At 60.9% G+C, this 22692-nt stretch overlaps 1 protein-coding gene across 7 annotated transcripts in view; it reads right to left on the bottom strand.

The window, feature by feature from the left end:
• Positions 1-19180, bottom strand: part of LOC121087199 (myosin phosphatase Rho interacting protein) — an 82158-nt gene extending 62978 nt beyond the window's left edge. For 3 of the 7 annotated variants that reach the window (XM_040591952.1, XM_040591953.1, XM_040591954.1), the window contains exons 1-3: positions 18632-19179; positions 7313-7390; positions 5078-5143 (exon numbers count right to left, since the gene is read on the bottom strand). In XM_040591952.1, the coding sequence (XP_040447886.1) occupies positions 5078-5143; positions 7313-7390; positions 18632-18751 (264 nt within the window). In that variant the 5' untranslated portion in view covers positions 18752-19179. Of the gene's footprint in view, positions 1-5077; positions 5144-7312; positions 7391-18631 lie in introns of all 7 variants that reach the window. The other 4 variants (XM_040591951.1, XM_040591955.1, XM_040591956.1 and 1 more) reach the window with 4 other exon arrangements.
• Positions 19181-22692: the final 3512 nt, after the last annotated feature.

Here is a 22692-nt window from a genome sequence, read left to right as displayed (position 1 = left end):
CTGGGGGCAAAGCACTGGCACAAATGCCAACCTAGTAAAAATCCCAGCCCAAGGCAAGTGGCAGAGGGGTAAACTGAGGCACAGAGACCAGCCCTGGCCCACAAACATATAATGAGCCATTTAGAAGCTGGGTAGGAAATCCAGACCCTCTTCTCCGACCTGCTCTAGCCACAGGGCTGGATCTGTTCTCAGACAGCGCTGAGGCCATCACCCACCTGCAGGTCCAGCGAGGGAGGGGACAGTGCTCTCCATCCCTGCAAAACCCCTCCTGCACACCCACTGCCTCTCCGCTACGTTCCCACGCAGCAGGGCTCTATTTATAGAGATATTTATAGAGACCTCGGCTGCTAATTATAGATCGCAGCAATCAAAACAAAAGGAGGCAAATGCTCTGCACTGCCAGTCTCTGGCTCCATCCCCTTAGCCCAGCGCTATTTTTGTGGCAGCTCTCATACCTCAACCAAAACCCCTCAAACCACCGAAGCACCACGGTGCCGGGCTGCTCTCCCACTGCAGCTGTAGCAGCGGTTTCCCCGGGGACCACAGGGTGTTTTACCAGGAGGACTGAGACCTTGCACAGCAAGAGGACATGTCAGGAGGTGCAGCCAGCAGCACCCGTTTGGGCATCTCCCCCTGGACAGAGCGTGCTGGGATGCAGCTGCTAGGCAGGCAGCAGCCAGGGGGGCTTCACTCCCCATCCTGGCACAGGTGCCTCCATGTCCCCTCCAGTAACGGGGCACGATCCCTCCCAGCTCAGGCAAGGCTGTTTCCCCACAGGCTGAGGGCTTTATCCTCTCTAGTTTCAAACATCCTGGAGTACCCAACGTCTAAGCAATTTGAGTGACTCTTCCACCTCCAAAACAAGTCTGTGGACACAACTGGCTTGGCTTCAGGTTTTTGGCAGGCTTTAGCCTCACACTCCATGTAATGGGGAACTTGGGAACGCACCTCTCAGGAAAAACAAGGAAGTGCCACCAGACTGGCGAGCACATGGGGGAAATGTCCTCAGACACTCGCAATGCAGCATCTCATCCCCAAGTCCCTGCCACCCTCTTTCCTGTTTCCTTCAACTCAGTGTAAGAGTGGTTTTGCCACCCTCCAGCTGCTGTGGAGAAACATCAACCCCCCGTACATCACCTGGCCCAGCACAGACGTTTGTCAAACGGCAGGAGCAAGCCAGTACCGAGGGGTAATCACGGTGGTTCAGCATGGAAAGGCATCCTCAAGCGATCGCACACCCTCCACATCCACCCACAGCTGGGAGGGAGGAATTTCTGCACGTCTGAGCAGGCTCGGCTTAGCCAGGGCTCGGCAGAGCCGGAACGGCTGCTGGCACACTCCCACAGAGGGAAGGGGATGTGCTGCGCTTGGCGTTCCCAGCGGCCAGGCGTGCTCCGGGTGGTGGCACCAGGCTGGGGCTGCCGGCAGGAACGGCACCCAGCATGGAACAGGGAGACCCTGGGGAGCGAGTCTGGCAGCTCAGCCTGGGTCCAAGGGGACGGAGGCCCACAGCCTGTGCGCGACCTTCCCATCACAGCCGTTATGCAGAACTGGGCTGAGTTTTCAGAAATATGGCAGACGGACGGAAGGATGGACATACAGAAAGAAGGTGGCTAAGCAGGCACATAGGCTTGGGATCAGCTCAGGAACACCCATGGGCAGGTCTCAGGAGGGAGCTGAATGCCAGCAGGGCAGTTTGTTCCCACTTGCCCCACCTTCTGCTAAGGGATTTCTCTGCCCAAACTGTACCAATCCAACACCAAACTTGCCCACCCCACAGCCAAAGGCTCCCGTCCCCAAGGCTGCTCCATCCCATGGCCTCTGCGTACCACAGCACGCACATCTCTGGGGACCCCCTGAGGTTTCCCCAGCCTGTGGCTGGGCTTTGAGCCACCCCTTCAACCCACTGCTCCCCAGCTGGCTGGGAGCAAGGAGCAGCATCCCCCTGGCTGGGCACGGGAGCATCTCCGCCACCATCGCCAGCCCAGGGCTCCCCTCCCAAGCCCGCCCACCCCTCCCTCCTCTCCCACTTTTAATAAGAGCAGAAATTGCCAAACCCACAAAATTAATGCCTAAAAGGTTCAAGACAGAGCAATTCAATCCCTGCTTGCAGCTGCCTGGGAGGTCTCCGGCCAGCTGTTGCCCAGTTCCCAGCATGCTGTGGAGGCTGCCCCCACACCGAGCCCCCCACGGGACCCCCACTCAGCTCCCAGAGAGGGGAACTGGGGCACGCAGTGGGTAAGTCACCCCCGTATGGGCTGCAAAGTGGATCCCCCATGCAAAAAACAATGTCCTTGCTGTGTGTGGGACAGACACCTCCTGGTCGAGACCCCATCCCCGTTACCCCCCCCTGCCCCACAGACGTAGTGGGGACAGGGACAGGAGCCGGCACAGCCTGGGAGTGGAGAGCTGCGAGCAGGCGAGAACCTCGGGGGAGAAACCAGTGTCCCGCAGCAACGCCAGCCAGCAATGCCCAAGGTGTGGTGGGCACAGGGCTGAGTCCTCACCACCCGCCCCCCGCAGCGACATGCTTGCTGACAGCCTGACCTGAGAGCCACCAGTCCCCTCCAGTGACCCACAGCACTCAGCCGTCACAGCCTGATCCTATGGGATGGTGGCTGTGGGTCCCAAACCCACCGGAGCTGTGGCACCCTCCAAGCCATGCTTTCCTGGGCCGGAAAGCTGCACCACAGCTGAGCCCCAACACTCAACACGCTGCACTCAGCTACTCCCCACACAGGTCCCCCCTTCTCGTGCACACCAGCCGAGGGCTGAGCACTAACATCTGCGCAGACACTTGGTCTGGTGTAAGCTCTGAGCTGGGGGGTACCGGGATCAGGGTCCTGCCAGAGCACACTGTGATGGCCACAGGTTACCCACAGGGACTGCAGCAAAAGCTGTGGGAGGTACCTGACCTGCTGTAAACACAGCCTCCCGGCACGCAGGGAGTCAGCCTGGCCTTGCCATCAGGGATGGAGCGAGGGCAGGGCTGTGCAGGGGCATCAGGAGCTACCAGAAGGGGTGCCCCCGTCCCGCCAGCCGAGCCCTGCTGGCACCCGATGCAGAGGGGTCATGGGCTGGCAGTTTGGAAAAACAACCTTCCCCAAGGTCAAGCGGAGGATACACCACAGGACACATTCCCACGTGAGGAAGAAGACAGTGACAGTCTGTCCTTCCTCAGGGCCCCAGCCCTGGTCTTGCATGGGCTGAGCAGCAACAAAAATCCCCGTTTCCTCCTGCTGGGGGGCTTTTCTCCCTGCCCCAGCTCAGCCAGCACGGCAGCGGTTGCTCTGGTGCCATGAGCTGGAAGGGGCTGAGGGAGGCTGTGCCCAAGCAACACCTTTAGCAGAGCTGGGGCTAACAGCAGCGTGGATCCCACGCAGTGCTGTGTTCCGCAGAAAGGTCAGAAGGGTATTTTTACACCATGTGTCAGATCCCAATGAGTAGGAAGGAGCCACGACCATCTTCTCCCTCTATGGCTGCAGCGAGGCCAGACTGAGCCCTCCTGCCCTCCTCCAGTGCGACCCATCATGCCACAAAGGGCTGTGGGGGCAGCGAGTCCCAGTGCCCCTTCCCAGCTGGGTCAGAGCCCTCCCACACAGCGCACAGGGCTGGAGGGGTGCAGGGACCCAGCAGTGGCTGAGGAGGGGGCCCAGACTGGAGAGGTGCCAGCATGGCGGTATGTCACACTGCCTGGGACACCGACCCACGCTCCACATGCGCGTACTCCCTTTTTGTTTGGGTTTTTCCACTTTTTCCCTTCTCAAGGGGAAGAAGCACAAGGGGAGCCTGGAGAAATGTGGGATGCTCCTAGCTCCCTGTGTGCTCTCTGGCATGGTCCCCTGTGGTGCCCAGGAGGCATGGGGCTGGGGCATGGCCCACCTGCTCCTCCCCAGGCGCAGCAGCAACCGGGGCAGGTAAACCTCCTCGGGATAACCAAGCAGCAAAACAAACAAACAAACAAAAAAAATCAAAACCTTTGTTTCCCAACATCCTCGCACCTCTGCGTCAGACTGGGGCACCTCCCCACTCCAGTCAGCCACACACTGCTCTCCTGTCAGCACAGGACATGAAACACCAGCCCACCGTAAAACCAGGTTGCTGAGACACTAAAAACGTATTAAAAGCCTCCACTGCTCTTACCAGAGACCTTTAAATTATTTAGGGCACTTGGATCAACCCCAAGAAAAAATACAAACAAACAAGGCATGAAACTCGAGCAACGCCCACTGTGCTGCCGTGCCTCCCCAGCCCACAGTGCCCTCGCTGCAGGCATCGCACGAGGACCAAGACATGCCGCCCTCACAGGGAGCCTCCCTGCCACAGGTCCCCACACGTCCCTGCCCCACGCGTGCGCACGCGCTGCCCTGCATCCCGGCACGCCTGGCTTTGTGAGCCGCCCACCGGGGCAGATCCCGGCACATGGGTGCCTGCTGCGCCATGCCAGCAACCTCAGCCTTCAGCTTGCGGTAGCCAGGAGGATAAATCAGCAGCCCTGTGCGGTCACGGCTGGGCTGACCCTGCTGGGCTCACCAGTCCCGCTCTGCGGCTCACAGTGGACAGGTTTCCCTTCCTTTCGTCTCCCCACAGTGCCAGCAATGTGCCGCGGCTCCGAGGCGGGCAAGCAGCAGGAAGGCGTTCCAGCTGACCTACTTTCCATGGACATCGCCAGACAGGGCCTCCTTCCCAGGCACTGCCAAGGCGATTCACTGCCACCAAACCCCAGCTGGCACCAAGGAAACGGACAGAAAGGAGAGGGGATGACTTTGGGGACCCCTCAGCACTCCCTGTCAGAGCGGGATCTGTTGGCAACTGATTGATCTCATGCCGGGTAGGACTCACACACCTCCAAAACACCCACCCATCCTCCGCAGGCTGTCCACCAAGCTCCCACACAAACCCAGCCTGGCATTAAGTCAAACCAGCAAGCACAACTCTTCACCAGTATAGCAGAGACCGCCTCATGTCTCGTACCAGGAGCATCACCCCAGGCTCCTCCAAGGGCAGCAGAGGTGGCCCTGGCTGATCCCCACAGCCTGAACACGGTGGCCACATGCCTCGGCCGAGCAGCACTTACCATCTCGTCGAGGGCGTAGCGCAGCAGCCCGTGCTCGTAGAGGATGAAGAACCGACGCTGCCATTTCTGCAAGAGAAGAGAGCAAAGGTGGGTCACAGCAGCGCCCACCAGTCCCCAGGCCTCATCGAGGGCACCAGGGCTGCACACCGCAAAGCTGGGGCAGAGAAAAGACACTGAAATCCCTTTGTGGCAGGGGACTTGTGACAACAGGGCATGTGCTCAGGTCTCACTGAGCACTGGCCCACAGCTGCCAAAAAAGTAGGGCGGACCTCCCCCCAGCACTGTGGAGACTGTTCCTAAAGGATGATGAATGTCGCAGAAGTATTCCTGCTCAGCCCCTCACGCCCCAAACCCAGCGCTTCTGGGTGCTGTGGGCTTTGCAAAGCAAAGCTCAGCTCTGCCGGAGGTCTGCTCGTAGCAGCCCGCATTGCCCCATGCCGATTTACTGCCTGGCTTCGCGGGCACCCAAGAGGCGGCTGTTTCAGGGTTGCTTCCCCATCCCATTCCTCTCTGCGTCCAGACAGACCCCAAGCTGGCCTGGTTTAACCACGCAGGGGACAAAAATAACCAGTGACAAAAGCCTTCAGCTCCTAGGCTGGAACGAGGACTTTCCTCCTCTCCCAAAGGAAGCCCACAAGTCCCATCACTGCTCTCCAAGAGACTCAAGATATGCAGGTCACCAGAAAGATCCCTCACCTAAGTGCTCCCAGCCCTCAGCTTCATCCTGTGTCATCTATTCCAGCACCTGGCCCTGTAGGGTGACAGGGTGTCATGTTAGATGTCCCCTAGCAGTGCCTGAGCTCGATTTGGCTGGTGGCTGCACCTCCGGGGGAGGTACTGCCCTGGTGGTCCTGCTTCCCCTGGCACTGTGCTGGCACTGCTGCTTCTGTAGCCACGCAGCAAAACAGATTGAAGAACTGATCTGGCTGGAAAATGGCCTTTTTTTTTTTTTGCTGTGTGCCAGGTTGTTTTCAGCCAAGAGCAAAAACTGGTTGAGCAGGCTGAAATAAAAAAGGTCCTAGATTCATAGCCCCAGTGCAGCAACTCTTATCTTGCTTTTCTCAGCCCTCCAGGCAAAGTCCAAGGTCCTCAGGGACAACCAAAACTGCGGAGGACCCTGTGGACCTCTGCATGCCGCAGCTTAGCGGGCAGCCTCTGCTCTGAGGGGGACCAGAGTCCCATGTCCCCTTAACGCTGGGCCAGCCTACGACTAGATGTGACTCCAAATAATGACCCATATACCCCAGGCTGAACTCAGAACTCAATTCTTGTTCACTCGGGAGAATTTTTTTTTTTTTTTTTTTTTTTATTACTAGCAGCTCCAAGAGCATTTTGGCTGCGTGACAGAAGGTTCACGGACCATTGCCATCCCTCCCACGCAGAAAACAGCCCTGTCCTGGCGGCCTCAGCAGCAAGTTCCCGGGAAAAGCAGCTTGGGGACAGGCTGGGAGTCTTCGTCACAAGCCAGTGGTGAAAGGATGTCAGCCTGGCCATGCCCTTATGGGCCTCACACCTCCCAGGGCAGGAAAGCAGCGCATGCTCCAACCCCCCACGATGCTGTTGTTTCTCCAAGGCACAAGCAAACCCCTTTAGGCAGGAGCCGAGTGTGCCCAGCTCTGTCTGCGGGTCTCTGCTGCCAGGCTTCAGAGCTCTGCAGGGTTATAGCACATGGGAACCACCTCTCACCCCCTTCCTTGCTGCAGGATCTGCCTGGCACAGGGGTAGGTATCTGCATCAGTGGATGGGATGCAGCCTCCCTCCAGGGCTCTGGGCATGCCCATGATGAGCTGCATAAAATAAAGCAGCTGTTTCCAAGCTCCAAAGTGAAAGTGGTTGCCTTACTGATGGTCCCAGCACAGCCCAAATCCTGCCAGCTTGAGCACCTTCCCAACAGTGTGGCACATGTCAGGCCAACCAGATGCCAACCAGAGCAGCATCAAGGCATCTAGAAGCAACAGCAGCATGCAACAAAACTGCATGGACTGAGCCTGCCCAGCACGTGCAGTGCCCCAGCCTGCTGCCCAGCACAGACACTTCACATCCCAGAGAAGGCATTCAAGCCCTGCTGCAGGAAACATCTCCTGGTTTCCTGGTTTGCACAAGGGGCTGGGTGCATGGAGATGCCTGCGGCAATCCCAGGGCTGCAGCCGTCTATGCGGGCACAGACAGGCCCTCACTGCTCCTCCTGCCACCCCCACCCACAGCATGAGGAGAGGACATCTCTGCTTCCCTTACCCGCGAGCGATGGACAGGGTTGTCAAAGTCCGTTCCTTCCGGGGCCAGTAGCAGCCAGCCGCCGTAAATGGGTTTGGCCTGCAAAGAAACAGCAGAGAAATACATCAGGCACAGAGGAAACTGGCTCACAGTGACCAGCACCGTGGGGCATCGATGGTCAGGGACCACAGGAAACCACACCAGTGCCCGGTATGAAGGCAGCAGCATGAGTTCAGGCTCCTGCACACAGGCAAACTCAGCCCTGCCAGTGCAGGGAACACGGTGCCTGATGGCAGCCCGTGGTGTTATGTATGCTACGTGCAAACGGGACTGAAATGAGGACTCTGGAGGGGGTAAAATCCCAGCCACAAACACTAAACTGCTGTTTCTGCATGGCACTGCACCGAGAGCATCAACCTCCCAGGTACTGCCAAGCTGCAGAGCCCGTCCTCACAGACATCTCTTCCCCTCGCCATCGGCAGCGTGCCTCTACTCCAAAGCAAAAACATACTCCAAAGGAGAGCTTGATGTTTTCCTTTTGTTAATTAAGAGAGGAAAAACTACCCAGTGCTGGCAGTTCTCCAGCTCACAGCCGCTTCCCGTGCCGTGCACATCCAACACCCGTTTCCCCGCAGGGGTGGCCCCTGCCAGCCTGCTCCTCCCCGCCAGCGGCTTCCAGCAGCCCACGGCCGAGCACGCAGGAAGGTCAGAGCCAGGCAGAGGGAAAACAGCTCATTCAGCCAGGCGGGAAGAGAAAGGGAAAGAATACCCGGAAAGAAATGTCTTGCAGCACTGCCGTTTATCAGTGGAAAAAAAATATCCAGGCTCTTTCCACCAGTCGTTTGGGCACAGAAGTGGCAGGCGCGAAGCAGACCCAGGTCATGGCGAGCAGTGGGATGGGGATGGGCACCAGGTATGTCCTCCTCCGCAAAGTCCTATGGGCACCGTTCCTGCTGCCTGTCATGCTGCAAGCTATTAGCCAGCTCCATTCCTGGCAAGGGTTGGGGCCAAACGCTGGTGTGCAAGAGTGGCACGGCATTGCCACACCAGTGAGGCGGCTCCGCAGAGGTACAGGGATGGGCCGGGAGGGAGGAAACCCAGGGCAGATCCAGCTTCGGCAGCCCCTGGGTCCAGGGACGCTGCTTTCCACCATGAAACATCCGTGCACGCCCAGCCCAGCCGCACAGTGACAAGGACACATGTTCCCAGCTCCTCTCAAAATTATTTGGTTAATCTCATTGCTTTCGTTCTTTTTTTCTCTTTTTTTAACTCTCTCCCCTTAAAGCTTAAAACCGTTTCCAATTCAGTACCTCCCCTAGATTCCTCCTGCCAGTTTCTGTGGTTTTGTAATGTTAAAAAAAAAAGTTTCCCCTCTGGAAAAATCCCTGCAAACAATAGAAGAAACTGCCTATGCACCAAAAACTGTCAAATGCATGAAGCACTGAGTAAGCAAACTGGAAACAAGCCGGAGGAGCCCTTTTACTGTTTGTAAAGTGAAAAAGAAATAACAAAAATCTCTTATCCCCCCCTGAGAACATGACATATCAGCTCTAGGTGTTGCTCTCCCAGCAGCTGGGAAAACATGATTCGAGGAGACCTTCCTTCCTTCCCCCTCTCTGCAAAGGGGATTAAAAACAATAAAAATGAGTGCTGGGAGTGGGATCCAGTTGGGGGGAGTTGCTTCCCTCCCTCCCGGGGGCCCGGAGCATCCCTGCGCCCGCCTGTTCCCACGATCAGCACGAGCCTCACCCACACCGGGGGCCACGCTGGCACAGGAGGGCACCCCGTTGGCCCGGCAGCCCCCAGCCCTCCCCGGGTTTGGCGAGGAGCCCCCCACCAGCCCTGTCCTGCTCACCTGGGTGCTGGCGCCCTGCTCGCCCATGGCCCCCACGCTGCCCCCCAGCCGGCGCGGCACCCGCTCAGCACCCGCTCTGCGCCCGGCCCCGCGCCGCCCACGCTGCCAGCGCCCAGCGGGGTGAGCCGTGCTCCGCCACTCCCCCGGTGCGTCCCGCTGGCAGCCCGCCCCATGCCCCCACCCAAAGGCACCCGTGACGCATCCATGCCCACGCCAGGGGAGGACTTTGGAGTGGGGGGCTCCTGCCGCTCCCTACCATGCCAGGACGGGGCCGCGGTCTCCCGTGTGGCTTGGGCAGAGCCACCTACAACGCCTTTCCCAAATTTCTCTTCTGTTTTACAGGGGGGGAAAAGCAAAATTGCAAATAAATGGCTAAGGATGACCCACCAGAGAGCCAGGAAGCACCTTCAACGAGCCACTGCAGCAGGGAAGAGGGTCCCCAAACTCCCATGAGAGGCAACGCGGTGAGCCCTGAGCAACCAGCTCTGGTGCTGGAGAAGACATTGCAGGTAGCCTCCACCACCCAGGAACAAGGAAGCAGATGACAGCACAGGCAGGACGCAGCATCCCCAGCACTCAGCACCGCCATGCCAAGGTGGAGTCCCAAGGATCCCCCAGCGGTGACACTACGGGCAGCAGAGCTGTTCCCAAGGCTCAGCCTTCCTCCACCCCCTGATCTTCCCCTCCGTGCCCCAGCAGAGCCCCTAGGCACGGCCAAGAGCTCACCCCAGCAAAGCCCCACGAGCAAAACCTCTCTCTGACCCAAGCCCCAGCACTGCAGCTCCCCCCACCCAAGAGGACTATCCCACGCCACCCTGAGCACCCCAGCAGCATCCAGCCACACACAGCACCGCGTGTGACAGGTAGTACGCAATTCTGAGTGCCACACCAGGGAGGAAGTAACCGTGAAACCCAAACGGAGGACATCACCACCAGGGCCAGCACCAAGCAGCCTTAACCCACTATTACAGGCACAAAACCCTGCCTGGCTCACAACCTTCAGCAGACATCATTTTGCCCTCAGACACCCCAATTCTGGCTCAACTGACCACATATAAAGCACCAAGCACCTGAAATACATGCCCTTAACATGGAGCACAGTCATTTCTTCACGGGTGTCACAAAAACGCACCAGTGGGCTATACTTATTTCAGCAGAAGCATCCAATTTCAGATATTGAAACCAAAATAGCTGAAAGGTATGAATTAGAGCTAGCCGGCGTGGGCAGCCTGGTTCCACCCACCAACAGATGAACACGCAGCAGCGCTTTTTAAAGGCAAACCAAAACAAGCTACTGCTAAAACCAAGCAAATGCCCAGAGAGGTAAGCATAAATAAAAGGGATATGAATCAGCGCATAAAGTGTCTGAAATAAACCCACCACACCTGCATTGGAATGGCCCTGCTGAAACGAGGTTTAAAATAAACCTTCTTGAAGCCGCTGTGGGAGGCTGGTCCAGGGGAGTGTTACCACACCAGGATGGAGCCAGAGCCGCACGTCGCTTCGCACCAGCTCAGCTTTCTCCGGAGAGCTCAGCAAGAGTAGGAAAATGGAACACCCAGCACTGAGCAAGAGCTCAGAGCAAAAACTCCCCTTGCCCAAGCAGATCCGTCCAACCTCACATTAAGGGATGGCATTAGAGCAGTCCCAGGGCTCCCAGGATGCCTTTGACCACGCAGAGCCCTGTCCACCTCCCGCAAGGTCTGACGACGTTCGAAGGGCAGCTCCAGGCAGTTTCCCCGCAGGAAGCAGCCACGCAGGATGCTTGGGTACTGGGCAGCTTTGCTTTTATTCAGACGATACGTGGCCGAAGGGGTGAGCCACAAAATGATGTGGAAAGCAGAGTGGAAGGCAGCTACTGTCAGCGCGATGCATCCATGCATAGGGTGGGGCAACACTCGCAGGGCAGGCAGGAAGAGGAGAGCCGGTTCCTCTGGCACGGCTTGCGGTGATGGAGCCAACCACCCGCCATGACCTTGGCCAGGAGGTGCCTAAGCCAGTGCCTCGCCGCTCTGGGAGATCTGCCGGCACCTCAGCACCCAAAAACCCGTGATATAGCCTCAGCACCTTCCAGGGGCACCACTGCATGGGACATGCGGCTGGGCTGGAGCCCCACAGCGGCCAGTTCCATCAGGGCCTGTGGGACCAGTAGAGGCTGACTCATGCAGAAACGCCCCAGCGTCACCGCTCCGCTTCCTGTCACACCTCTGGGAACTCCCAGGTATCATATCCCATCCCACCTCTGATCCTGCCCGGCCCTGCTTAGCTTCAGGGCCCACCACTGGAGCTGTGCTGCGGGTTCTCACAGCCCCTCACCTGCCTCTCAGGTCGCTGCCCCAGCCACTGCAGCGGTGCCCTGGGCCTGCAGCTCTGTGCTGCATCACGGGGAGGGGGACACACGCCGCCTCCAGCCGAGCACCCAGGCCAGCACTGGCAGCACACGGGTGGGAGGAAGTGGAGAACGAAGCGGCCCCAGCTCCGTTTACACAAAGCTGTCAGGCTGCTGCGCTGATGCTGCCCAGGCCCGGACACAAGTCACCCCTCCCCAACCAGCTTCACCAGCACGGGGCATGCAATTCCCAGCAGCCAAGGGACTGGGATCCACAGATATGCAGAACCACTCAGCACTTCCAAAGTCCATGGTGATCAATGAACCTCTGCACATCCCTAGGGCAGAGAAGGCACCGTCACCCGCTTCCAGCAGGCAGAACAGGTCACAGGAGCACAACAACCCACAGAGCGCCAGGTCACAGGGCTGGAGGTGGGCTGCGACACCAAGCAGCACGCCTGTTGGATGGAATTTCACATCTGCTGTGTTTGTCCGTGGTACCTTCACCTCCTCCCTCCCCAGCGCAAACCAGCCAGCCAAGCAGGGTGCTTGGCAGCACTGAGCAGTCGCACAGCACCGGCCACGCAGTGCCCCACAGGAGCTCACAGCACAAGGTGGAACAGGAGAGCTTTGCTGACATCCACATCTCCTCTTAGGGTCCAAATTCAGCTCCCTGGCAGAGCACCCACATCCCCATCGGGGTGCCGGGACAGCCAGGTGGGCTGGGGATGCCCCCACAGCCAGTCCCCACCCACCCCAACGTGCTCCAAGGGAAGTCCGAATCCATCGCCAGGAGAGCCCTGGCTCCGAGCGCGTGGCGGGAGGGATAATCTGTTTAGGCTGCCGGCAGACGTAATCAGCCTGTCTCGGGTGGAGGCAGGGCTTGTTTTGTTCAGGCTTGGCAACAGAGCGGGAAGGGGAAAAAAAATGGACCATTGCAGCGGAGCTTTAGCCTCTGCCTCCAACACTGAATACAGAGAGCCCTGTGCGCGAGGGAAGCAGTGCCAGAGCTTCCAGCAACCCCACGAGAAAGCGATGTCCGATGTCCCCAGCCTGGCCAAGGCTGTGGGTAAACCCATGGTAACTCCTGTCTCACCACCTCTATGCGTTCAGTCCAAATAGTCACCAAAAGGAGCTTCTTTGAAAGCAGCAGCAGCGCCTGCTGTTCCCTGCACTCAGGGCAGGGCAACAGGGTCACAGCTCTCAGCCAGACCCGCAGGAGAGCATGGCCCCCAGAGTGGAGACAGTAAGGTCCCCTGTCCACCGCCTCCTGAACCACTCGGGGTTCCCCAGAGGCAGGGACCCATTTCTGGCACAGCTCAAGGGGAAAGTCACCACAAATGCTGTTGTTGCAACCTTGAAAGAGGAAATCTGGGTGGTTTCAGCTCTGCTCAGTTATGCACACCTTGGAGCCAGAGAGAACATCGCTGATGGGCGAGTCAGAGCAGCCATCACCTGGCAGGAATGAGGAAGGTGACATGGTGTTTGGGAGGGGAATAGGATGCAATACCCAAGCAGGTTTTCCTGCCCACAGCGCAGCTTTTAGGAACTGAGAGACAGGCATCACTTAACATTTTGCACGCTTGCAGCAGGCTGCTGCATGGACCGCTGGAGACCTGCGACCCCGGCCGGCGGGAGGCTCTGCAAACACCGCTGTGCAAACCCATGCTCCGGCGGCAATCCCAAGGGCCGGGGACGTTGCCCAGCCTCGGTGGTTAAGCCGCTTACATCTCTGTTTCCCTGCCTGTACAGTATTTCCCCTCCACTGTATGTCACTTGGCGATGCACGACGGAGCAGGGCCAAACCCCAGCGCAGGAGGCTGCTGTGCTGCCAGTGGGTGTCCACAGCCGCTCCTGGAGCGAAAGCACTCTCTATCCCCCAGCTCCACATCCAGCTGCTCGCTGTCCCTGGGCTCAGCCCAAATTGTGCTTTTTCTAGGCCAAGACCTGGGCATCTCCCGGGGACCACCTTGGACACATGGTGACAGCCACCCCTCCATCCACCTCCTGCAAAAATATACTTGTGCAGCACAGGTGTGGGCATGACCTGGCTGCTGCCGATGCTCCAAATCACCCAGGCCAGGTTTTCTCCACCAACACATCTCACTGTGCAGGAAGAGGCCAAACCAGACCAGACTGGACCTGGGGCACGAGAAGCACAAGGTGCCACTGCCGTGGGGTGGCCGGCAGTCACCGTGCACGGCACACCGGCAACCGTGACCCAGCTGTCGGCAAACCCCAAGGAACAAAGTTACCAGGGCAGTTTGCTGCGTGGGCAGCGGGAGTGACCGACCGACCAGAGGAGCAGGAAGGGGAAAGGTTGAATTCACCCTCCGTGCAAATGGCCCGTCGCTCTGCAAATACCCTGGCACCAGGGCTGCACTTGGGTCCAAGCGCTGCCATCGGCTTGGGCGGCTGGAGCAAGAGCTGGAAGGGGTCGGCTGCGGTCAGCGCCATTTGTCCAGCAGCAGCGAAATGGAAGTGGGAAGGGACGGGCTTTGCAATGCCAGCACCCCCTCCTCGAGCAGCCCCAAAGCCCGCAGGCGTATCTAAACACCTCTCACAACGGGGCTTCCTCAGCACCTGGGAGAAGCCACAACATCTCTCCAGAGTGCTGGAGTGTGCCAGAGCAGATAAGGTGCGGCGCCATGTAAAAAAAACAGCAGCAAATAAGTGTGCAAAGCAGACGGCTCTCCAGCACCCAAAGGCACCACCATGTCCCTTCCCCTGGGCCACACAGAGGGTTTAGTGCACCCAAAGCTGACCACAGCACCCAACTTGACACTCCTCCCCCGAGAACCCACTGCCCTCACCGCCTGCATGCCACTCTCCAAGGGTGGGATGCTGCCCGTGGGGGACAGCCACCATGACCCTGCCCACCCCAGCTCCTCTGGCTGTGCCCCCCACGGCCCTGCCCGCTGCAGCCACCGACGGAGGCGGGTTTGACATTTCCAGAGAATCTCCCCCTGTTCGGTCCTAATCATTAGTCAAGTACAGGCGGATTTTTGCAGCATGATACAAGCAGCTGGGAGCAGGGAATGCAAGTGTGGGGGCTGCTTTCCAGGAAAGAGGGGCTTCTCCTCCCCCAAGGAGTACAGGGTGGAGGCAAAAGCAGGCCCAGGACACGATACCTCACCTTGTTGCCTTTTGGACAACGCACAGAGCCAGGATAAGACCCTGGCCCAGGGCATCACAGCCCCATCGATGCAATGCCCCAGAGCAAAGCCAAGTCTGCGAGCCCAGTCAACACTCTCCAGTCCCAGGGCTGCTGGTGGCCAGCTGTTTAGAGGCCAGAACAGTAGGAAAGTGATAAAGTCCAACAGGGGAGAGGTGGAAATAACCACACACACACACCCCTCCACTGCTGGGCAGGGGTGTCACAGGCCGGGGCAAAAGGAGGCAGTGGGAAAAGTCTGTGAGCTCCATTTTCTAACTGGGTGGTCCTCTGGGCATCCATGCCCAGATCTCAAAAAAAAAAAAAAAAAGAAAAAGAAAAAAAAAAAAAGACACTGGTAGCTGGAAAGACGTCTTGAAATTCCTCTATCTGTGCCAGTCCCCATGCCCCGAGAGAGCACACGCATGGAGAAAATTAAAAGCAACTGCTTTACACTCTGCTTTTCCAATTCAGGCCAAGCGTAATTTTGAGGTTAATTCCCAGCCTGTTCCTGTTGTGGGGGGCTTCATCTTCCCTAGGAACCAAAGGCATGTGTGCACCTGCACAGCTCGGCCTGGGCCAGCCAGCATGGAGAGCAGGGACCCCATGGGGACACCCCTATGGTCCGGCAGGGCCCTGGGCGGCTTCCTTGGGAAGAGGGTCCCGCTGGCCAGGCCAGCTTTCTTCCTGGAGATGGAAGAGGGTCCCATCCATCTTCCCAGGGCAGGGTCTGGAAAGCTGACCTCCACACAAGGTCTGCAGGAGGTTAAAGGGGACCGTGCGGTGCCAGCGCAGGCACGCCTTGCCAGGAAAAGAGGGAATTCCCATGAAAAGGGAATTTCTCCCTTGCCAGGAAAGGGGCAGCACAAGGAGAGCTGGCGACAGGTGGGTGGAGCAGCCAGGACAGAGGCATCAACAGCACCATGTCTGCCAGGGACCACGGGCTAGATCCTGCCACAGCACAGGATCGCAGGGCTCCGAGCACCCACACCAGCGCCCAGGGTCATCAGGACAGACCCACAGCAACAGACCTTCCCGGGGGGGGAGCAGACATGGCGACTGACCCAGTTTTCCCCATGCCATGTGGGCATCCCAGAAGGTCAAAATGCAGGTTGGGGTGGGGGGGTGGAGGGGGGAATGTCAGGGGCATGTCACCTCCCTTCAGCAGCCCCGGGGGGGGGACAGCCAGGGCTCCAACAGGTGGTGGGACCACACATAGCCACCCCAAGTCACACTGACCCCCGTCCAGCAGCACAGCCACGCACAAAAACAACTCGTGAACACAGAACTCCCGGGATTAGAGACTTAGCGTCTGCGCAGCCCTTTGAAGTTGGAAACGCTAAGTCTGATTATTATTAGAGAGCTCCAGCTCATTAATCCTGATGTTTGGGGCTGGATTTCCCCCTCCCAGCCCCACTCCTAACGCCGTTCCCGAGTACGACGGGAAGCCACTACCACCACTAAATATTTGTGACTCTTCGCAAACACGCACCAGTCTCTGCCCCGAGCGGCTCCAGCACCCTGGAGCACCCCGGGAAGCAGGAGGGGCAGCTCCTAACACCCACGCAGGTATTCTGATATAAAAGTCCAAAAAAGACACGAGTGCGTAAGTGTGAAGTACCTTCACCTTTCCTGCAAGCCAAGTAGAAAGGTCAGATGACTCAAAAGAGCTTTTCTAGCCTGACTCTAGGCAATCACCAACACGATCCCTGTCCAGGGGGAGAGTGGGACGCATTGAGCACGGAGCCCCCACACTGCAACATGGGATCCCCCCTACCCAACCAAGCTTATAAAAAAACCCAAAAGTTAAAGCAGCAAAACCATTTAGAGCTGTTAAATGAACCGTTATTCCTGGGTGTGCTTTGGAGCGAGCACACCCCCACACATCCAGCCAGGCTCACCGCCGGAGCACAGAGCCTCCTCCTCCGACAAGGGGCATGAATTCGGACGGGAGGTGGGCAGGGTAGGGGGCAAGCACCGGGCTGGCCACTGCCGGGGGCTCCTCAGCACTGGGGGCTGCACGGCAGGGCGGGAGGGTGCGTGCGTGCATCACGCTACCAGAGCCACCATCTTATCTGGGAAGCGGGATTACTTCACCCCAGCTGCAAGGGAGAAGCCGAGCAGGATTGCGCTGTTTTCCCAACCGGAGCCCCCACTCAGGGCCTGGATCCAGGCACGGGGCTGACCCCATCCCTACAGGAGCCCGGTGGTGGTGGCAGCCACCAGGGCCACCCGCCACCCCATACGGGAACAAAGCAAACGAGGGGCTGCCCGAAACACGGCTCTGGGTCCCCAGGGAGGGCAGCAGGCCCCCCGCAGCAGGGCCAGGCAGGCACTATGGGGGCAGCGTGCAACGCTTTGAGCCCCCCCAGTAAAAACACAAACGCACTGCACCCAGCAGGCAGCAGAACCCCAGGTGGGGCAGCGGGAAGCAGCCAGCCAGGAGCGGGGGGCTCTTCCCGAACCCCCTCCGGGATAGCTCCTTTGTCTGGGCACAGCCACGACGCTCCCCACCGCCCGCCCCTTCCCGCACACACCACGGCATTTTTTCCAGTTACATTTTTTCCATATTAGCCCTCAGATTTCATTATACACCCACCCCCCCAGGCCCCCCCAGCGAGCACAGCAATATGTCTGATCTCATTGCCATAATAGGATCGGGAGCAGGGATGTCAGCCCCGGCCCGGGAAGGTGCGGGAGGAGGGAGCGCAGCCCCCTACCCCACACCACGCACGGGCCCCCGCACCCCAAACACCCCCCGCTACGGCCGCGCCAGCCTGGGGCCTGCGTCAGGCCTGGGAGGAAGAGGAGGAAGGCCCAGCCCTGGCCGCCCCCCGGCCTGGCCGCCCCCCGGCCTGGCCGCCCCCCGGCCTGGCCGCCCCCCGGCCTGGCCGGGAAGGGGCAGGGGCCTTCTCCCGACCCCCTGGGAAAGCCGGGGGCTGTAGGGTGGGAGAGGCCACGTCCAGCGCCTCCAGGAGGGGATGTTTTGTTGGCAGCCGTTTTTCCCAGGACTTTCGGGATCTTTGGATGGAGCCCACAGGATACCCCCACCTGCTGCTGGGCACCCCGAGACGAGCTGGGATCACCCCCAGTGCAGGCGCTGGTCCCTGCCGGCCTCAGGCACGGGGCGAGGGCCCAGGGGAGTGGGCAGTGGGGGGCCATGGCCTCAGGCACATGGGCACCGTGGGGGTGCTGGGTGCCTCGTGGGACACCTGGCTATCTGTGGGGTCAGCAGGCACCCCATGGGACCCCACGCCACCCCTGGGGTCAGCAGGAACTCCAGGGGACACCACACGGTCACCATGAACCCCACAGGACCCCTAAACACCCCACATGACCAGACAGCACCCCCGGGCCTCCTGAACGCCCTGTGGGGTTCATGGATACCTGTGGGTCCCTGTGCTCTCCACGGGGTCAGTAGGCACTCCATGGGATCCCACACCACCTCTGGGGTCAGCAGGCACCTCATGGGACCCCTAGACACCCTACGGGACCAGACAGCACCCACGGGCCTCCTGAACACCCTGTGGGGTTCATGGATACCTGTGGGTCCCTGCACTATCCATGGGGTGAGCGGGCACCCCACGGGACCCCACACCGCTCCAACAGCCCACGCTGCTCACAGGAGCACAAGGCACTCACGGGGCCCCACAGTATCTAGGTGGCCAGCAGGCACCCCACAGGACCCCTGGAGACCCCACAGGCACCCATGGTAGCTCCGGGGCCAGCAGGCACCCATGGGACCCCACGCTGCCCCAGGGACCCCCAGCCATCCCTGGGACCCTGCGCTGTCTACAGGGTCCTGGGCCATCCAAGGGGCCACCCACGGGACCCTAAGCTACCCAGCGGAATCTGAGGTACCCGCGGGGCCACCAGGTACCCACGAGGCCAGCTGACACCCCCGAGGACCCAGGCCCCGCGTGGGGGCGGGCAGGGGGCGGGGCGGCTTTTGGGGGGGGAAACCAGCGGGGTTGGGGGGGGGGGGGGGGGGGCAGGTCGCACCTGGTTAAGGTCCTCGTCGTTGAGCAGGTGGGACTCGCGGGGCTTGAAGCAGTTCTGGCACTTGCTCTTGTTGAAAATGTTGGCCTGGAACTTCCTGCAGGGGTTGTCCTTGGCGGCCATGGCGCGCCCCGCGCCCACTGCGCGCCCGCTCAGCGCCCCGCGGAGCGCCCGCCCGCCGCGCCCATCGCCGCCCCGCGGCCGCCGCCGAGCGCGGGGGGGGGGGGGGGAGGGGGGCGTCACAAAAAAAAAAACAAAAAACAAACACCACAAAAACAAAAAACCCACCGCAAAACAATCACACAAAAACCCCAAACCCTGATAAATAAGAGATCAAATTAAAACCGGGGACGGCAGCAAACTGCCCGGCGGCCGCCTCCGCTGCGGCTCAGCGGGCGCGCATGGCCGGGGGCCGCGGGGGCCAGCGGGGGGCAGCGGGGGGCCGCGGTGCCCGCGGTGGGCGGTGCGGTGCGGTGCGGGCCCCGGCGGTGCTCGGCGCTGCGGCCGCCGCTGCCGACTGCGCTGCCCGCAAAGTTTCCAGCGTCGCGGAGCCAGGCGGAAAGGGGGGCGGCACCGCAGCGCGGACGGGCGCTCCCGCGGGCCAATGGAGAGCGGCATCCGCCGCTAACAAAGGGCCTCCCTGGCCAATGGGATGCAAGGAGAGGGGAGGGCGCGGCGGGGCCGCCTCGGCCCCCTCGGCCGTGGGGGAGGGGCGGTGCGCTGACAGCTGGAGGCGGGCTCGGCTCGGCTCGGCTCGGCTCGGCTCGGCTCGGCTCGGCTCGGCTCGGCTCGGCTCGGCTCGGCTCGGCTCGGCTCGGCTCGGCTCGGCTCTGGCGCGAGCGGGCTCGGCGCGGCTCAGTTCGCCACGACTCGGCACAGTTCGGGACGACTCGGCTCAGCGCGCCCCCCCCCCGCCCCGTGTGCTGCCCCCCCGCACCGTGCATGCCCTCCCCCCGCAACCCGCCCCCCCATACCCCCCCTCCCCGCTGTGCACCAGCCCCCGTGCCTCGCACAGCCCCCCATGCACCAGCCCCCCGCCCCCCAGTGCCCAGCCCCTTGCAGCACGCACGGCCCCCGCTGTGCACAGCGCCCCCCCCCAAGCGCACTGAGACACCCCCGCACCCTGCACGACCCTCACACTGCCCAGGCCCCTCCTGGCCACCCAGCAGTGGGGGGACACGGTGCAACGGGTGGGATGTGCACCCCCACAGCCACCCCCTGAGCAGGGGGGTACCCAGGGGTGCAGCCCCCCCGGGGGCCAGCCCACACTGCTGCTGCCACCCCGGTGCTGTGGCCCCATGGGTGGTACAGAGCCGGGGTGCCAAAGCCCCACGGTGGCACTGCCCGCGTCCCCAGGGTGGGCACAGCACCAGTCCTGGCATGGGTGGGCACGTGGAGGGTTCATCACCCGCATGGACACCCCAGTTCGGTGGGGGCCACGCAGCCTTGTGCCCCCACCGCAGCTCCGTGCCATGGGGTGCTGGGGACCCACGAGCAGGGACAGGGGTGCGTTCCCATCCCAGCCATTTCCCCAGTGTGCCACCGCCCGAGGCTGGCGGGCAGCTCCTGTTTGCCCAGTGCCTTTTGATCCAGTGGAAACCGGCAACACCAGCCGGTAAATACACCCGACGCGGCGATAAGGACCCGGCACAGGGTGCGGGTTTGGCCTCCTGGCTCTGCCCTCGGCCACTGACCCGCTGGCACGCACCAGCTCTGGATGGAGCCTCCCAGCCCCAGTCCTGCACATCGGCAAGCCAAGGGCCAGCACAGGGACCCCGGTGCCCGTGGGGACCTCGACACCCATGGAGCATCACCGGGGCGGGAGAGAGGTGTGAACAACAGCCCCGGAGCAGGGGGACGGGGCAAACGTGGCAAACGTGGCAAACGGCATCTCCAAAATGCACCCGAGCCTGGCACAGCCCACCACGCTTGGATGCTGCGGTGGCACACGGCGTCTCCCGCTCACCCCAATGTCCCCCGCCAGCATGGGATGGGGCCCGGCTATAATGAGCAGCCACAGACCTTCCCAGGTTTCTTCGGACCAGGAAAAACCCGTCGGAGAAGAGGCGGCGGTGCTGTCCCCTTGCACCCGGCGCTGCCCCACCGTTTGATGTGGGGCCCGGCCACGGCGGCCTCGCCGCGCCGGCTCCACGCTGCCAGCCTGGAGTAAATAAAGGCCAGCTCAATTGCCTGCTCATTTATTAATTTTCGTTTCATCAAAGGCTACTTTAATCATCTCCCTCCTGCCATGGCCACTCGCAGCACGCACCGGGTCGCTGTGCCATGGGTTCAGGACGGGATGGTGGGGCTGACCCACTCCTGCACTGGTGGCACCGAGCCCAGGCGATGCTCCCAGGAAGGATGTGCGAGCTGTGGGGTGGCCACCCCCCCACCCCCTGCATCACTGCTTTGGGGGGATTTGCTCTCCCTTCCCTTGAACCCAAGGTTGGAAAAGCAGCATGGCCCTTCCCCAGGGAAGGAGGATTTTCCTGCGGGGATCTACAGACCCTGACGCCCTCGCTGTGGGTCCAGGGTTCACCCAGCACATGACTGCAGAGCTCCTGCTCTGACGACTTCCCTGACCAGCTCTTCTCCTACCTTCATCCCCCTCTCCTCCCTCCCTGCTGTTGTTGGATTATTGCCCACCACATCCATGCCCTGCATCCCACGGGTCCCAGAGACACCCAGATATTTTATTCCTATCCAAAAGCCCCTCTGCAGGTTGCCAGCCACCTCTCCGTGCTGTCCTCATGGTCCCCAGCTCTTCACCACCTCCTTAGGACCCCCCTGCAAACCGGCACAGCACCCGCACCAGCACCCTCCCATGCTCCCCGAGCAAGGGCAGGATGAGCAGGGTGCTGCACCCCTGGGAGAGCTTTGGGTGGGGAGCTGGGGGAGATGGGGATGGGGGCAACCAGTGCGTGTCCCCCGCTCATGTTCATGGAGATGGGGCAGGGACCCCCAATCCAGCCTGGGGGGTCCCTCCAGGAGGGAAGGGGCTGCTTGTTCCCCAGCACCATGGGGCAGCGCTCCCCCAAAAAAAGGGCACAGCGTGGGCATGGAGTGAGGCGCAGAGGCCAGGACTGGCGTCTCCCATGCCACAGCCTGTGCCGGCCCTGAGACGCGGCCGAGGTGCACTGTGGCTTGGGGCCACGACCTGGCGCCACGCACAGCTTCGCCGGAGCCAGCAGCACCTCACGGAAAGCGGCTGGTGCCGGGGCTGGCTCCAGTCTCTCCAAAAATCCAGCTGAACGGGACCGGCCTCTCTGCAAACCTGTTGGGCTGCATTCAGCCGCGCTGGAGCCACTGGCTGCCCATGTGCCGCAGCGTGTGCAGCCGGCGGGGCCACCAAAAACTTGCTGCCCATGACTCCCCCCTTGCACGCCCCAAGCCCCAGCATCGCCATGGCACAGAGGTCCCCCATGTGTGCCACCGAGGTGGGTGTCCCACCCCACCACCCTGCCATGGCCCGCGCCGCAGAGACACCCGGTTGGAGCAGCCGTGCGTAGCAGGTCTCTTCAGCTCAGAGCCAGTCCGGAGCAGTTTTCTCAAATGAGGGCAATTAAAGTAATGGGAAAATGGAAAGTATTCATCAGGGAGCTGCCAGCAGAGGAGGAAGGCGCTGTGGTGAGTCAGGGATCCAAACCGGAGCCCCAGCGCCAGGTAAATAAGCTGCAAACCAGGAGGTGTTAGTCACGGCCCCAGCTGTGCCGGCCCCAGCCTGGGAAGGGCATCAGCAAAACCCTCCAGCTCCAGGACAGGGTTTGGCAGCACCAACCCCCTGGCGAGAGGACAGCAGCACCCACTCCTGGTCCTGGCGTGGAGGTTCCACCAGGACCATCCACTGCCTCCACCGGCGAGGATGTCAGTGGGATGGGGATGCGGTACCCATGGCCATGCTATCGTTTTGCTGGCGAAGGGGTGATGCAGCACTTTTTCCATCGAGGCAGGAGGAAGACAGCCCGGTGCTCCTCCCAGGTGGCCATCGCTCCCCGCAGGACCTTGGGCAAGTCATTTAATCTCTCTGTGCCGCCACCTCGCCGTCATTACTGTGGAGCCAGACA

The sequence above is a fragment of the Falco naumanni genome, chromosome 4 (genome assembly GCF_017639655.2).
Source record: "Falco naumanni isolate bFalNau1 chromosome 4, bFalNau1.pat, whole genome shotgun sequence".
Taxonomy (NCBI): Eukaryota; Metazoa; Chordata; class Aves; order Falconiformes; family Falconidae; genus Falco; species Falco naumanni.
Note: the sequence above shows the minus strand (reverse complement) of the source record. Positions and strands in the feature narration are given on the sequence as shown.